This window comes from Heterocephalus glaber, unplaced genomic scaffold (genome assembly GCF_053883595.1).
Source record: "Heterocephalus glaber isolate CG9 unplaced genomic scaffold, H.glaber_assembly_v1.0 deba00001118, whole genome shotgun sequence".
NCBI lineage: Eukaryota > Metazoa > Chordata > Mammalia > Rodentia > Bathyergidae > Heterocephalus > Heterocephalus glaber.
This window is the reverse complement of record NW_028258196.1, coordinates 728,993-745,827: the sequence shown is the minus strand read 5'-3', so window position 1 is coordinate 745,827 and position 16,835 is coordinate 728,993. Positions and strand designations below refer to the sequence as shown.

Sequence of the window (16,835 nt, the reverse complement as noted above, 5' to 3'; positions counted from 1 at the left end):
GAATCTGGGGCTCATTGGCTAGGTCTGAACCTGGCTCTGTCATTTGAGTAGACTCCTGAAGCACCCTGTCCCTCAACTGCCCCTTCTGCAAAATGTGGATAAGGTAGTTGTGAAGAGTAGAAATGTTAACACAAGTTCCTAGAATGAGGCCTGGCATGCACTGAGCACCATGTACGCTGTTCGCTGCTGTGACTGATGAAGACAGCCCAGGAATGGTTTCTACAGGGTTACCCGGAACAGAAGTCTGAAGATGTCAAGAGTAGGTGGGGGATGGAGGCAGGCACAGCAGAGGAGGCTGAGCAGCGCAAGTGCTGATGGGAACACAGGAGATGACAGGTGCTATGGCAAGATGGGCCTACACTGGGGCACAGACCCAGAGCGGACCAGCCAGCTCTCTGAACTCCAGGGTCTGTGTTATGTCCACCCGAGGAGGTGATTGCGCCAGTGGACCGGCTCCCAGAAGATCCAGGAGTGTTTCCCCAAGGGATGGCACTGCATGGCGATTGGGATTCCAGGCTCAAAGAGGAGCCCTGAGTGTGAGCTCTGCTTTCCCGTGCCACGCCCTCCTCACACACCAGCCGGCTCCGCCCCCCGAGACTGGCATCTGGCAATGTGTTGTTGGCATGACCAGCACCCAGCAGCTGCCACCTCCCCCTTGCTGGGTAGTGATGCGGACCAGTGTGGAGATTGGCCAGCCCTATGTAAAACTATCTAGCAACTGGAGACAAAGTTGCTTTTTCTTTGAAGAAAAATATTTTCACATACGCCAATTAGTTTCTTGAAAAGTGGCTAACAAATTTATTGACTTTATTGGCTTTTAAAGAAAATGCTTCTCATGGGTATTCAGCCCTGATGCCCCGAGATGAGGCTTCACCGTGCAGAAGCTGTGCCCACAGCCCAATCATGGTGTGAAAAACCGAGAAGTAACAGCTTCCTGTGAACAAGCATCCCGGGGAGAACAACTGGCCAGCTCCACAAAATGATCCCCATCTGCTTTTCCTAGCCTTTAAATATTTAGCTATCGTTTTCTCTGAAAAGTGCTGGATCACACCCTCCATTCCCTGTATATTTTTCTATAGGAATTTTAAAGAACTTCCTCCCTACCTTCTAGGAAAAGCCATCTGCTCTCCCTTGCACTAGCTTCTACCTAACAATTACCTGAAGTACGAGTGGGAAGTTTATGAAGAGTTTTTCCAGGTCTGTGCCACATGGCACAGCAAGGTCAGAAGCCTCAAGCTCACTAGGAATTAGAATCAATCGCACTGAAGAAAGGCCCCAAACCCAACTGTATCGGGCATGGCAATAAGTGGTGGCAATTATAGAAAAACATGAACACACCAGGTCAGTGCAGTATATGTCAAGTAAAAAATTGTAACTATGATTTTGGAGAGTAATACAGAGAATTCTGTGTTAATTTCTTACTATGAACTTAAGAAAAAAAGACAACTGAGAGGAAGGGGCTTCTGGGCTGCCGTCCATCTCCCCGCTCCTGGCCCAGAGGGAGGGGCTTCTGAGCTGCTGTCCCATCTCTCCCAGCTCAGAGGAGGTGAGCCGCACAGGTGCCAACAGCACCGCCCTCCGCTCCCCACCCCACCTGGGTTGAAAAGAGAAGACATGTAAATAAGTCTCAAAACCAGAATTCCAGATCACCTACAGCAACCCCAAAGGGAAATGAGATGGAACACTCTGATACTCAACCACCTGGACCCACTGAACTGGTAACAAAAGAGGATCTGGAAAAAATGAAATCAGGAATAATTTCTCAGATAACAGCAGAGATTGTGCTCATAGTGCAAGACAAGATTAATAAATCTAGAGAGGAGTTGAGGAACACGATAGAATCCCCACATAGGAAACAAATGGAATCCATAAAACAGATGAAAATAGATTTCCAGGAGAAGAAAAACTCCATTGAAAGTCTATACAGCAGAATGAGCCAATGTGAGGACAGAATTTCAGATATAGAAGATAAGATTGCAATTAGTGACCAGGAAAAGAAAATTTGCTTCAAAATTGTAAGGGAACATGAGAAATCAATCCAGCAGCTGCTAGACGATGCAAAGAAGAATAACATAAGACTGATTGGAGTTAAAGAAGAAACAGGAGAGAGTGCAGATGACATAAAAAAACTGTTCACAGAAGTGATGGCAAAAAACTTCCCAAGCAGGGGAAAAGAACTTGACATACAGATAAATGAGGCATAGAGGACTCCAAATAGCCTTGATCAAAAAAGATCTACACATAGGCATATAATTGTTAAGATTCCAGAAACTCAACAGAAGAACAAAGTTCTACAAGCACTTAGAGAAAAGAAACAAATCACATACAAAAGAAAGCCCGTAAGAATCACAGCAGACTTCTCAACACAAACCATCAAGGCAAGAAGAGCTTGGAGTGACATATTCCAAGTCCTAAAAGAAAACAGCCTCCAACCCAGATTGATGTACCCTGCAAAACTATCTCTCAAAATTGATGGAGAAATAAGATACTTTCATGACAAAGAGCACCTTAGGAACTTCATGAAAAACAAAGCAGCACTCCAAAAAGTTTTACACAATGTCCTAGGAACAGACATTGAGGATCAAAACCCCAGGAAGCAAAGCAGAATGAACCCATCTGGCATGACAAGAAATTAAATGTAAAGGGGGATAACCCAACAAAAAGAAAAAGTCATGGCAATGACCAGTCAATATGTTTCAGTTATAACCATCAACGTTCATGGTCTCAATTCACCAATCAAAAGAAACAGACTGGCAGAATGGGTCAAAAAGCAAAATCCAACAATATGCTGCATACAACAAACACACTTCATTCAAAAGGAAACTCATAGACTGAAAGTTAAAGTATGGAAAACAATACTCCATGTGATGGGAACCCGAAAAAAAGCAGCAGTAGCTATCCTCTTTGCAGGTCAAGTAGATTTCAAACCAACACTGATTAAGAGAGACGAAGAAGGACACTACATCCTTGTAAAGGGAACAATCCAACAGGAAGAGATGACAATCATAAATATCTATGCACCAAACACTACTGCACCCAACTATATAAAACAAATACTAATGGACATAAAAAGTCTATATGCACTAATACAATTGTAGTGGGGGACCTCAATACCCCACTGTCACAAATAGATAGATCAACTACACAAAAAATCAGTAATGAAATATTAGAACTCAATCATACTCTTGAACAAATGAACTTAACAGATGTTTACAGAGTGTTCCACCCCACAAAATCAGAATACACATACTTCTCAGCTGGACATGGTCATTCTCCAAAATAGACCACATACTCGCGCATAGAACATGTTTAAGTAAGTGCAAAGGAATGGAAGTTATCCCCTGTATATTATCAGACCATAGTGTGATGAAATTGGAGATCCATAGCAAAAGAAACTGGAAAAATTTCATAAACACGTGGAAATTCAAGAACACACTTCTGAATAACCAATGCTCACAGAGGAAATTAAAGAAGAATTCAGAGAGTTCCTTCAATTAAATGACAATAACAATACAACATATTGGAATCTATGGGACACAATGAAAGCAGTCTTATGAGGGAAATTCATAGCAGTGAATACACATATTAGGAAAACAGAACGAGCCCAATTAAACAACCTGATGCTGAACCTCAAGCTTCTAGAAAAACAAGAGCAGGACAAATCCAAAGCTCACACAAAGGAGGAAATGATAAAGATCAGAGGAGAAATCAATGCAATGGAGACTAAGGGAATGATACAAAAAAATCAATGAAGCTAAGAGTTGGTTCTTCGAAAGAATAAACAAAATCGACAAACCCTTAGCCATACTTATCAGAAAAAGGAAACAAAAGGCTCAAATCCATGCAATTAGGAATGAAAAGGGCGAAATTACAACAGACCCACCAGAAATCCAGAGGATCATCAATACCTACTTCCAAAACCTATACACCAGGTAAGATGGAAAACACAGAAGAAATGGACAGATTCCTAGATACATATGAGTTACCAAAGGTGAACAAAGAAGACCTAAAAATTCTAAATAACCGAATGGCAACCAATGAAATTGAAAATGTAATTAAAATCTTATCAACTACGAAAAGCCCACATCCTGATGGCTTCACTGCTGAATTCTATAAGACATTTAGAGAGGAACTACTGCCACTACTGTTTAAACTCTTCAATGAAATTGAAAGGGAAGCAATACTCCCAAATTCATTCCTGGAAGCAAGCATCACATTGATCCCCAAAGCAGAGAAAGACCCAACTGAAAAGGAGAACTACAGGCCAATCTCACTAATAAACAATCTCACTAATGCAAAAATCCTTAATAAGATATTGGCAAATAGAATGCAAAAGATCATCAAGAAAGATCATACACCCTGATTAATTGGGATTCATCCCAGGAATGCAGGGATGGTTCAACGTATGCAAATCAATCAATGTAATACACTATATCAATAGAGCCAAGGACAAAAACCATATGATTATCTCCATAGACTCAGAAAAAGGATTTGACAAAATCCAACATTCATTTATGATAAAAACCCTACAAAAAATTGGAATAGATGGTCTCTACCTCAATCTGATAAAAGCCATCTAGGAAAAACCAACAGCCAGCATCATACTAAATGGTCAAAAACTGAAATCCTTCACACTAAAATCAGGAACAAGACAAGGATGTCCACTATCACCACTCTTGTTCAATATAGTTCTGGAAACATTAGCCACAGCAATTAGAAAAGAGAAAAAAATAAAAGGAATAAAGATAGGAAATGAGGAAGTCAAATTGTCATTATGTGCAGATGACATGATACTGTATAGAAAAGACCCCAAGAACGCCACCAAAAGTCCTGTAGACTTAATAACCAAATTCAGTCAAGTAGCTGGTTACAAGGTCAACACACAAAAATCAATAGCTTTCCTCTACATGAATGACAGACTCACTGAGAGAGAAATAGGGCAAATAATTACTTTCACAATAGCATCCAAAAAACTGAAATACCTAGGAATCATCCTAACGAAAGAAATCAAAGACCTCTTCTCTGAAAACTATGGCACTCTGAAAAGAGAGATTGAAGATGATATCAGAAAATGGACAGACATCCCGTGCACCTGGGTAGGAAGGATTAGTATAGTGAAAACGGTCATACTTCCAAAACTGCTATATATTCAATGCAATTCCAATTGAGATTCCAGCAGCATACTTCACAGACCTTGAGAAAACAATCCAAAAATTCATTTGGAACAAGAAGAGACCCAGAATAGCAAAAGCAATTCTAGGTAACAGAGACATGGTAGGGGGGGTATCATAATCCCCAACTTGAAACTATACTACAAAGCTACTGTGATAAAAACAGCATGGTACTGGTAAAGAAGCAGACCTGAGGACCAGTGGAACAGATTAGAAGATGCAGAAACAATGCCAGACATACTTAGCCATCTCATGTTTGATAAAGGAGCCAAACACCCTCACTGGAGGAAAAATAGCCTCTTTAATAAATGGTGCTGGAAAAATTGGGTTTCAACTTGCCAAATATTAAAACTAGACCTATATGTCTCACTAAACTAAAATCTGAATGGATTAATGATCTAAATATTAAAATAGAAACGCTGAACCGGCTGGAACAGAGGTTAGGTTGAACTCTTGAACATACTGGTGTAGGACAAGATTTTTATGAACAAAACCTCACTTGCCCATAAACTAGCACAATCAACAAGTGGGATCTTTTCTTATTAAAAAGCTTCTGCACAGCTAGAGAAAACCACTAGCAGTGTGAAGAGACAACCCACAATGTGGGAAAAAATTTTCACCTGCTTTTCCTCAGACAAAGATCTACTATCTCGACTCTATAAAGAACTTAAAAAGAACAGACCTCCCAAATTTAAAGACCCAATCTGAAAATGAGCATCTGAAGTGAACAGACATTTCTCAGACAAAGAAGTAGAAATAGCAAATAAATACATGAAAAAAGGTTCAATATCACTGATCATTCCAGAGATGCAAATGAAAACAATGCTGAGATTCCACCTCACACCAGAAAGAATGGCTGCTATCATGAAATCAACCAATAACAAATGCTGGCAGGGCTGGGGGGAAAGAGGAACCCTGCTCTACTGCTGGTGGGAGTATAGACTGGTGCAACCACTGTGGAAATCAGTATGGGGATACCTCAAAGAACTAGGACTGGAAGTCTCATTTGACCCCGCTATTCCACTGCTGGGGATCTTCCCCAAAGAATTAAAAGAATCATACCACAGTGATATATGTGCACCCATGTTCATAGCAGCACAATTTGTAATAGCTAAAACTTGGAAACAGCCCAAATGCCCATCAACTGGAGATTGGAAAAAGAAAATGTGGGGTTTTTTTATAAAATGGAGTACTACTCAGCCAAGAAAAATGAGACATTAGAGACATTTATAGCTAAGTGGATGCACATTGAGGCGATACTCTTAAGTGAAATAGATAGGACACACATGTGTAAATACCGAATGGTTTCTCTGGTGTGAGAAATTGAAAGTGTAAATAAGGACTAAAACGTTTAATAGATAATGTGAAACAGGAAGAAAAGGGGCAAAGGGGAAGGGTAAGTGGGAGGGGTAGGGGAAAGGAAAGAAGGGAATGGAATTATTATGAGAAAATGGAAAATTGGCAACAAAATCTTTGTTAATAGGGAGGGATGGAGGGGTTGAACGGAGGGCAGGAGAAGGGGATAAAATAAGAACCAAGAGAGATTATGTAAAGGTGCAAATTTCCAATGATGAATGTCATTATATTGTACACCTAAAATGTACCAATGATTAGAATGAATAATTGATAATGCAAAATAGGAAGAAAAGGTCCAAAGGGGTAGGGGTAGTGGGAAGGGTAGGGGAAAGGAAAGAAGGGAAAGGAAAAATGATGAGAAATGGAAAAAATGGAAACAAAGTCTTTGTAAATAGGGAAGGGTGGAGGGGGTGAAGGGAGGGCAGGGAATGGGGAAAAAATAAGAACCAAGATGCATCATGTAAAGGTACAATTCCCAATGAGAAATGTAATTGTGTTGTATACCTAAAATGTACCAATAAAAGAATTTAAGTAATAAAAAAGAAAGAAAGAAAAAAGACAACTATTACTTAATTCTAGAAAGTCTCGGTCATTCCTTTTTTTTTTTTTTTTTTGGTACCAGGGATCGAACTTGGGTCCTTGTGCTTGGGCAGCAGGCGGCAAAACCACTGAGCTAATTACCCAGCCCTCCTTGGTCATTCTTCAACTAAAATTTTCATTAATTGGTCTTTGACTGCCCAGGGTTTTCAAATCAGTAAAGTTTTGCTCTACGTTTATTCTCCAGAAAGCAGCTTTAAGTAGAAATGTGTGGCGAGGTATGGATCAAAGACGATGCTCTTAAGATGTAGATAATGGGTTCCCTACTTCCACCATGGCAGAAGCTGAATGACTGAGTTGCAGGTTGGGAGCCTGCAGGGTCCCAGCTGGGGTCAGGTCCTGTGCTGAAGGTCCCTGCAGCCCAAGCCAGTTCCCCGGGACGCCCACTCACCAGCTTGCCCCTCTGCTGTGCCGACCTGGTCTCCCTCAGCGTGTACACATCCCCACAGACCGAGATCTCGCGCCACAGCCCAGGCTGTGACTCCTCGGTGAAGCCACCTCGCGGGTGCATCACCAGGACACCGTTGGTGGTCAGCCCGTCCATGTGGCCGTCGGGGTTTTTCCATTTTGCTGCCTTTTCCTGGAGGGCATAAAAAACATGCTAAGGTGATGTGTGCAACAAAGGGATCCCGGAATCTTCAAGATACTGGGCAGAGGCCGAGGGGAGGAAAGGGATAAATCTGCATTTTTGTTTAAAGCTAATCCTTTCCGGATAAAAGATGCAATTATTCTGACGTTATGAGAGATGTGCTAAAACGGATGAAGGGTTTATCCCTGGAGGCACATTCCTCCCAGGCGCTTACAGCAAGCCTGAAGCTGAGGTTCCCCTCAATGCTGCACAGCCCGGTAACCAGGAACCCACCCTCTCTCCTGATTATATAAACGTGCTCTCTGTGCACCTGTTATCTGGACACAGAAGAAAGGTAATCATACAAAAAGATTTTTTATCAAATACAGAATTTGTTCACAATTACAGAACATGTTAAGCCAACAAGTGTGGCCATTTGTTTTCATTCGACCAACATGGATCTATCTCCTCAGAGGCGGAGGGCACAGGGGCAGGCAGACACTCTCACTGCCTGCATTGCCATAACTATCCTCTTCTTCCTTCCTGGTGACAGAACCCAGGTACAGGCCATATGGCAGGACTGGGGATGGACTCTGCTCAGTGTGGACGCCCCCTGAGCAACAGTCCTGCCCTTCTGATGACTGGCTCACTGGGCGGCCTGGCCCCCTTGGGTCTGACCAGGCTGTCCTGCTGCAGGGCTGGAGGCACAGGGCAGCCCCTGCTGGGCGCAGTTCGGGAGGAGGTGGCAGGGACAGTGGGCAAGGCAGATGCACAGGGCCCTGGAGTAGCCTTCCTCTGCATTTCTTGTCAGCCGCGGCAACATTTCTGTTACCTGCGAGGCCACAAGGAGCGAGTTTTCTCCCTCGAAACATATCCCAATCCAAAAGAAAACTGTAGTAAAACTGCATGTTCACTACAACTCTGGGGTTCATTTACAAGGAGATCCTAGGAGGCCAGGGGCCTTTGTTCTCCGGGATGCCATATCTATAACATCTAGTACGGAATACAACAAACCTTCAATGAAACATTTTTGAATGAACGAATAGCTTGCTAACATTTCCCTTTGAATCCTAATGATCTAGATTTGGCTATTTGTTTTTCTTCTAAAATAAATCCCTTAAATCCATCACAAATACATTGTGCACAATGTTAATGTATATTCTGCAACAAAATAGTGACTGTCCATATTATAGCTGATATAGCAAATATAACAAATAATGAGTTATGTTACACAGTCTTCAGATTTTTAGTAACAGGTTTTTAAACTGGCCACCTGAAAACCAAATAGGTCTCACACACTGCAAATATTTTTTGCCCCATTTAAATCCTCCCTATCATAATAATGGGCGTTTCTCTCAGGCCAGGTACTCATTAACAGTACTTACTCCAAGGAAGATGTTTTTGGAAGAGTCAAAGCCAGCGGCGAATATCCGTGCCGTGTAGGGCTCGCTCCTATCACACACGATCCTGCAGGCGAACCTGGAGATGGTGCTCTGCGTGATCTGGGCTTCGTCGCTGTTCTGGCTGCCGGAAATGGTGTCTGTGACCACGAAGTCAATGGGGCTTTCGGTGGACCTGCCCACCTGGACAAACCAACAGCTTGTGATTCACCTGGACAGCATCGGCGTGCATATGGGGCTTCACGTGCAAGGGGTGTTGGGGTCAGAACGTAATGACAAAAACCCAGTGTGCTCCTTTTCCCATTTAACAAAGGGAGGAATTACAGCAACCATCAGATCTTTTTAAACAGAATGCTTATTAACTTTATTGTTGTGAGGACAAGAAACATGAGACAGAACCTATTTCCACAGAGCTGACTACACAACACAGTAAGTGCTGACTGCAGGTACGCTGCAGTACAATACATCTCTAGCACTTACTCAACTGAAACTCTATGCCTGTTGTTTAGTCCACCAGATTTTAAATATTAAGAGAAAGCTCAATTTCTGTTCTGGAGGAAAATATTAAAATTTCCCCCACATTCTAGATTTTATTTCCTGGATTCAGGTAGAAATATTACTTTCTTTTTTTTAAATTCATTAAATTTATTGGTACATTTTAGTTATACAATATAATGACACTCATCATTGGGAATTTGTACCTTTACATGATGTATCTTGGTTCTTATTTTTTTCCCCATTCCCCTGCCCTCCCTTCAACCCCTCCACCCCTCCTTATTTACAGAGACTTTGTTTCCTTTTTTTCCTTTTCTCATATTTTTTCCTTTCCCTTCTTTCCTTTCCCCTGCCCCTCCTACTTCCCCTTTCCCTTTGGACCTTTTCTTCCTATTTCACACTATTATACATTTTGATCCTCATTTACACTTTCAGTTTCTCACACCAGAGAAACTATTTGGTATTTACACATGTGTGTCCTATTTATTTCACTAAAGAGTATGGCCTCAATGTGCATCCATTTAGCTATAAATGCCTCTAGTTTCTCATTCTTTATGGCTGAGTAGTGCTCCATTTTATAAAAAAAACCACATCTTCTTTATCCAGTCTCCAGCTGATGGGCATTTGGGCTGTTTCCAAGATTTAGCTATTACAAACTGTGCTGCTATAAACATGGACGCACATATATCACTGTGGTATGATTCTTTTAATTCTTTTGGGAAAATACCTAGCAGGGGAATAGCTGGGTCAAATGGGACTTCTAGTCCTAGTTCTTTGAGGTGTCTCCACACTGATTTCCACAGTGGTTGCTCCAGTCTATACTCCCACCAGCAGTGGAGCAGGGTTCCTCTTTCCCCACAGCCCCGCCAGCATTTGTTATTGGTTGATTTCATGATAGCAGCCATTCTTTCTGGGGTGAAGTGGAATCTCAGTGTTGTTTTCATTTGCATCTCTCGGATGACCAGTGATGTTGAACATTTTTTCATACGTTTATTTACTATTTCTACTTCTTTGAGAAATGTCTGTTCATTTCAGATGCCTATTTTTGGAGTGGGTCTTTAAATTTGGGAGAGATTTTTTTAAAGTTCTTTATATATTCTAGATAGATGACCTTTGTCTAAGGAACAGTTGTCAAAAAATTTTTCCCACATTGTGGGTTGTCTCTTCACTCTCCTGGTAGTTTCTCTTTTTAAAAATTTATTATTTATTTATTTATTTATTTATTTATTTATTTTTCTGGTGGCTTCTCTTGCTATGCAGAAACTTTTTAATAAGATGAGATCCCAGTTGTTGATCCTTTGCGCTAGTTCCCATGCTACTGAGGTTTTGTTCACAGTCTTTTCCTATGCCAATGTCTTCAAGAGTTCTATCTATCCTCTCTTCCAGCATGTGTCGTGTTTCTGTTTTAATATTTAGATCTTTGATCCATTTTGATTTTAGTTTAGTGCATAGTAAGTGATATAGGTCTAGTTTTAATCTTTGGCCAGTTGAAATACAACTTTTCCAGCATCTTTTATTAAAGAGGCTATCTTTCCTCCAGTGAGGGTGTTTGGCTCCTTTGTCAAAGATGAGGTGGCTGAGTGTGTCTGGCATTGTTTCAAATTGAGGATTGTGATGCTCCCTACCTTATCTCTGTTGCCTAGAATTGCTTTTGCTATTCTAGGTCTCTTCTCGTTCCAAATGAATTTTTGGACTGTTTTCTCAAGTTCTGTGAAATATGCAGTTGGAATTTCAATTGGGATTGCATTAAATCTATATATATAGAGAGAGCCAGGGACAAAAACCATATGATCATCTTAATAGATGCAGAAAAAGCATTTGACAAAATCCAACACCCATTCATGATAAAAACCTGAAAAGACAATTGGAATAGAAGGTCTTTCTCTCAACCTGATAAAATCCATCTATGAAAACCCAACAGCCAACATCATACTAAATGGTCAAAAACCGAAATCCTTCACACTAAAATCAGGAACAAGACAAGGATGTCCACTATCACCACTCTTGTTCAATATAGTTCTGGAAACATTAGCCACAGCAATTTGACAAGAGAAAGAAATAAAAGGAATAAAGACAGGAAATGAAGAAATCAAACTGTCATTATTTGCAGGTGACATGATACTCTATAAAGAAGACCCCAAGAACTCCACCAAAAGTCTTCTAGACTTAATAATAAAATTCAGCAGAGTGGCTGGATACAAGGTCAACACACAAAAATCAATAGCCTTCTTGTACATGAACAACAGACTCACTGAGACAGGAACTGAAGAAACACTCCTTTCACAGTACCATTCAAAAAACTGACATACCTAGGAATCAATCTAAAGAAAGAAATAAAAACCTCTTCTCTGAAAACTACAGCACTCTGAAAAGAGAGATGGAAGAGGATATCAGAAAATGGACAGACATCCCCTGCTCCTGGGTAGGAAGAACCAATATAGTGAAAAATAGCTGTACTTCCAGAAATATTACTTTCACAGCAAATCACTCTTTCTTCTTTTTTTTTTCTATTTCCAGAGAGAAGCAAGGGCTCTTGGCCCCTGTTTTGCTCAGCTCCTGACAATGGCTTTCCTGAGTAAATCTAATGGTGAGTCCCAGCTTTGAGCAAAAAGAGCCCCTAGACACAGAGGGGAGCCTGCCACCATGCGTGGATGAGGAAGGTACATGAGGAAGATATAAAGGGCTTACGGGATTGGCCACACCAAAGACTTAAAACCTGGTCATAGCATTTCACATGTGCAGTTTAAGAAAACTCCCTTAGGGAAGTCCAAATAGTTGCTAATAACACTACATTGGTTTACTTTTTTTGCTAAGTTTTAAGTTCTGCCAGAAAGAATTAATTTCATTAGGAAGATCTTAAGAGTTCTAAACTTCCATTCAACAAATTCAAATAAAATAGGTTTTGTTTTTTCCTATGAATGAGGAAAAGTATTTGTTTACAATAAGGAAATCCTCAAGATGGAATAATAAAACATTTATGTAATGATGTTCTATGAATCTCTAACTGATAGTGATAAATGTTGCAGGTACCAGAGAGCCTTCTTAACTAAACAGCATTTATATGTAAATGAAGTCTTTCTCACTAAATATATTAATGTCTTCTCTTAACAACAGTGACTGATTTCAAAGCTCCAGAGGGAAGAACCCACAGGACCTGAGATGTGTATAAAAAACGCCCTCAAAAGTCAATTTCCAAGGTATTTGTATTCTGGTCACAAAACTTTGAAACATATGCAATGTAAAACACACTTTTTACCTAAATGAATAACGTACAGAGAAAATATCTTGTATCGCTTAGCTCTGCTTGCTTCCTAGAACAATATTATTAAGTTTCATTTGTCAATCTCCCATATACATTCTCATGCACAGACTGTCCCTGTAAAACCAACAGACAACAAAAATCTATTTTCTCTTGTTTTCTACAACTCTTAATTTCTTGTCCTAATGAAATGTCCCAGGAATAAACCAAACCCCTGGTTTCACTGAAACTCATCAATTTGAATGGATATATAGTGCCTGAACATTTCACGTTTAGAAAACGTAACTTGCTAAAAAATGCACTGTAAAACCTAAATTAGAGATATAAAATCATATACAATGCCTCGTTCTCAAGTTGCACAGTCTTTACTGGTGTCATTTAAAAACTGATTGACAATGCTTATTCTTGAGTTTTGAAAAAAGCTTTTGTAAAAAATTTAGAAAAGTAACAAATACTTATTACCAACCATTTAATGAACAGGGAAATGTATAAAGGAGAAAATAAAGCCGTCTCCCAACTCAGGTGCATACCCATCCGAACCTCTCTACTCCAGTAAAGTTCACGAGTGAAACACAGTGGAGAGCTCTAGAATCCCTTGGTCACCTCACGACACCTGGTGCCCGCCCCTCAGTGACACCGTCTCCACCCCAATCACTTCCTAAGCTCAGTGGCCTCTTCAGAATGCCACACAGCCACTCTGTTTCTTCTGTGTGCTGGGGATGGAGCCCAGGCTGCCCCACATGCTAGGCGAGTTCTCTATCCCTGAGCTGCATCTCCAGGCCTTGCTCTTTCCACCTACAGAAATTGCTCTCATCTAGAAGAGCCACATTCTGAGCCCATCCAAATTTATTAAATTACTGTCTTCCCGAATTAAACTGAATTGACTGTAAAATGTGCAATTTTAGTCCAACCAGAACATAATGGTAGGATCAATTACTTTAAGTCATGACTTTATCTGATTGGCCATATAAGTTGTGTTTATCAACTTGCTCCCATTTACATCTACCCTCTGGAGTGCCAGTAAAACTGTATTCCTTAGTACACGAGCCTCACAGTGCTTTTGAGAGGAAAGGAACCTCAGTCACCTTTCTACTGTAGACTTGGTGTGGGAAACCTGGTATTCTATTGGATCAGCTCCACAGTATTTTAAAGGGAGTCATGTTGGTAAGCCACGATGTTTTTGAGTTGCACTGAGATTCAGATGGCACAGAAGCCAAAATACTTCTGCATTTCATCTGATACTCTTAAGAGTGCTGGTTGGTATTCACATGCAGTGGCTATGGTAAGAATTCCATCCATCCCACATGCACGGAATTTTGTATGGAGCAGAGGTGTAGGTTTGCCTTAACACCAGGTGAGCATGCTAAAGCATGGATGGGCCTCCTGCGTCTCCCTTCCCTTCTATAACTTGAGTTTCAGACTCTTGCTATGAGGAGGATGAAGCACTGCTCCTCCTATCCAAGAACCACCTCTCTAAGCAGCCTGACATCCAACAGACTCCACTTCCCCGGATTCTGTTCCTGACTGTTCCCTTTCCTGAGCCACTACTGTCCCCTCCTCCTGCACCCTGCTCTCAAATCCATTCTGAAGCTTCTCAAACCATGGTTAAGGAGTAGTTTTGTTGTTTGGTACAAATTCCAACTCATCACCGGTGCTTTTAAAATGCACAGTAAAAATGAGCACTAGGAAAATGTTACTGTGCTTAGATGTCTCAGCAATACTGCGCTGCTGTAAAAGTTTCTCCTTCTGTGCTCATTAACACCTGTATCCCTGCAAGTATCTCACTGTTGCAGGGGCACAGTCTGAGTACCCTGCCCTTCACTGAGCTCTCTCTGTCTTTCTCTCTCTCTGTCTCTTTCTCTCTTGGCTTTGCAATGAGTTACATCCAAAGCCCCCCCTTTTTTTTTTTTGTACCGGGGATCGAACTCGGGTCCTTGTGCTTGCGCAGCAGGTGATGAACCAAAGCCTTTTTTAAAATTTTGAGACAGGGTCTTGCTAAATTGGTAAAGTGCCCAAGCTGGGTTTGAACTTGCAATCCTCTTGTGGCCTCCCAGGGTGCTGGGATTAGAGACATGCACCATCACACTGGCAGTTTCCCTTCTTTTGAAATACTCTCCTTTGCCTGCCTGCGAGCAGGCCTCCAGCTCTGGTCCAAGGCGCAGATTCCCTTAGCAGCAATGTCTCTTGGAAAGCGTGTCACCATCTCCGCCTCTGTCTCCTCACTCATCTCTAACTTCCCTCCTCAGCCCCTACTGGGCTTCCTACCCGCCTGTCTCCTGAGACCCTATGCTAAGGGTCTCCCAGACTCCAGGTCTGTCAGCCAGCACGCCTGAACCTGGTGTTAGAATAGTGAGCACTGCGGGTCAGTCTCTCCATCATAGCCTCTCCCTGGTAATCACACCAAATCCCATTCAAGAGCCAAAACGCCCCGGGCTCCTGAGCTCCAGGTAACACACAAGCAAAATCTATTTGCTCATCTGCAATTAATCACACTCTGTTCCAAGACTACAAAGTCACTTAGATTTTGTTCCAGGACTTCTCTTCCTTCATTTTTACATTTAAACACCTCCTCTCTTCAGAGTTTATTTCATCTTGCTATTTTTTTTCTTAGTACCAGAGATCGAACTCGGGACCTTGGGCTTCTGAGGCAGGCAGCCGAACCACTGAGCTAAATCCCCGGCTTTCAGAGTTTATTTTAGCAGAGCATATGACACTATATCAGTATGTCATAATTATCTGACATTTCTTTCAACTTTATTTATATAATAATTTAACTCTCTACACAGAAATACAGTGTTTTTTTGTTTCCACATTATGTTTGTTTTTTTCCTTTATTAGCCTAAATTTTAATCTTGTTCAAGTATTTTGTATATATTTATAAAGTCTCTTTTAATTCATTAATCAATGATGGGGGCTTTATTTCCACTCTTCTGCTTCCTTTTGATATACTTCTGTGTTTTCTGTTATATAATGCTAAAATTACTTTTGAATCCAACCTACACTTTAATTACTGTCATTTTTTAAAAAGAACTTTTCAAGATAAATGTTACTACTTTGATTTTTATCTTAAATTTTTTTTTTTTTTGGTACTGGGGATTGAACTCAGGACCTTGCGGTTGCAAGGCAGGCAGCAGAACCACTGAGCTACATCCCTGGCCCTTACCTTCTTAACGTTTAATAATAAAAGCACTTAAGCTTTATAATTTCTACAGGAGAGTCAGGTGTTGGCCACATTACACGAGTCTTGCTATACGGTATTCCCAGGGTCATTTCTGACAGGATTGAAATTGTACTTTTGATGTCTCCATTGACTCATGCTTTTTTGGAAGTATTTTTGTAGGTTGGCTTTTAGACATTCTATTCTTGTTATTAATGTTTACTTTTTATTGTACTACTATGTGAGAATGTGGCCTTTATAATTTCTTTTTACATTTTCAGAATTAAGTTTTTTTAAATCTTTCAAAAATCAAGTAGTAATAAATTTCATATTATCCTTACTTATTATCCCTGGTCATCACTGAACACCACTGTGCTGGATGTCTTGGTTCAACACTGACATACAGAAGTAAAGGAACAATGTGACAAATTTTCCATGAGAAAAGCCAGCTGATACCTGAAACATGTCCGTGTCTTTGTCATGTGTGTACTCCACCACCACAGTCTGGTTTCTTGACAAAGTGTAGGAGATGCTGTGCTGGCCTTTGCAGCTGATAGCCTAGTTGTGAAATAAAAAACATAAAATCATTAAAATTTCATTATAACGAGGCATTGCCCATGTTCTAGTGAAGAATCATGGAGAGAACCTGCACCGTGAGCACTGTCTCAGCAGAGCATGTCCTGTGCTCTGTCCCCGTCAGCAGACCCAGCAGTCACCAACTGGCCTCACCACAAATCTTACTGCAAACAGTATTTTACTTAACTCAAAGTTAGTTATCAGTGTGCAAGACTCGATCGAATCACATCCTCAGAAAAACATATGGTTCTCCATG

At 40.9% G+C, this 16,835-nt stretch overlaps 1 protein-coding gene across 2 annotated transcripts in view; it reads right to left on the bottom strand.

The window, feature by feature from the left end:
- Peli2 (pellino E3 ubiquitin protein ligase family member 2) overlaps positions 1–16,835 on the bottom strand; it is a 179,933-nt gene that overhangs the window by 5,502 nt on the left and 157,596 nt on the right. For both annotated transcript variants that reach the window (XM_004871081.4, XM_021249198.2), the window contains 3 exons: positions 16,460–16,561; positions 9,078–9,275; positions 7,516–7,704 (listed from right to left, as the gene is read on the bottom strand). In XM_004871081.4, coding sequence (XP_004871138.1) covers positions 7,516–7,704; positions 9,078–9,275; positions 16,460–16,561 — 489 coding nt within the window. The remainder of the gene's footprint in view (positions 1–7,515; positions 7,705–9,077; positions 9,276–16,459; positions 16,562–16,835) is intronic.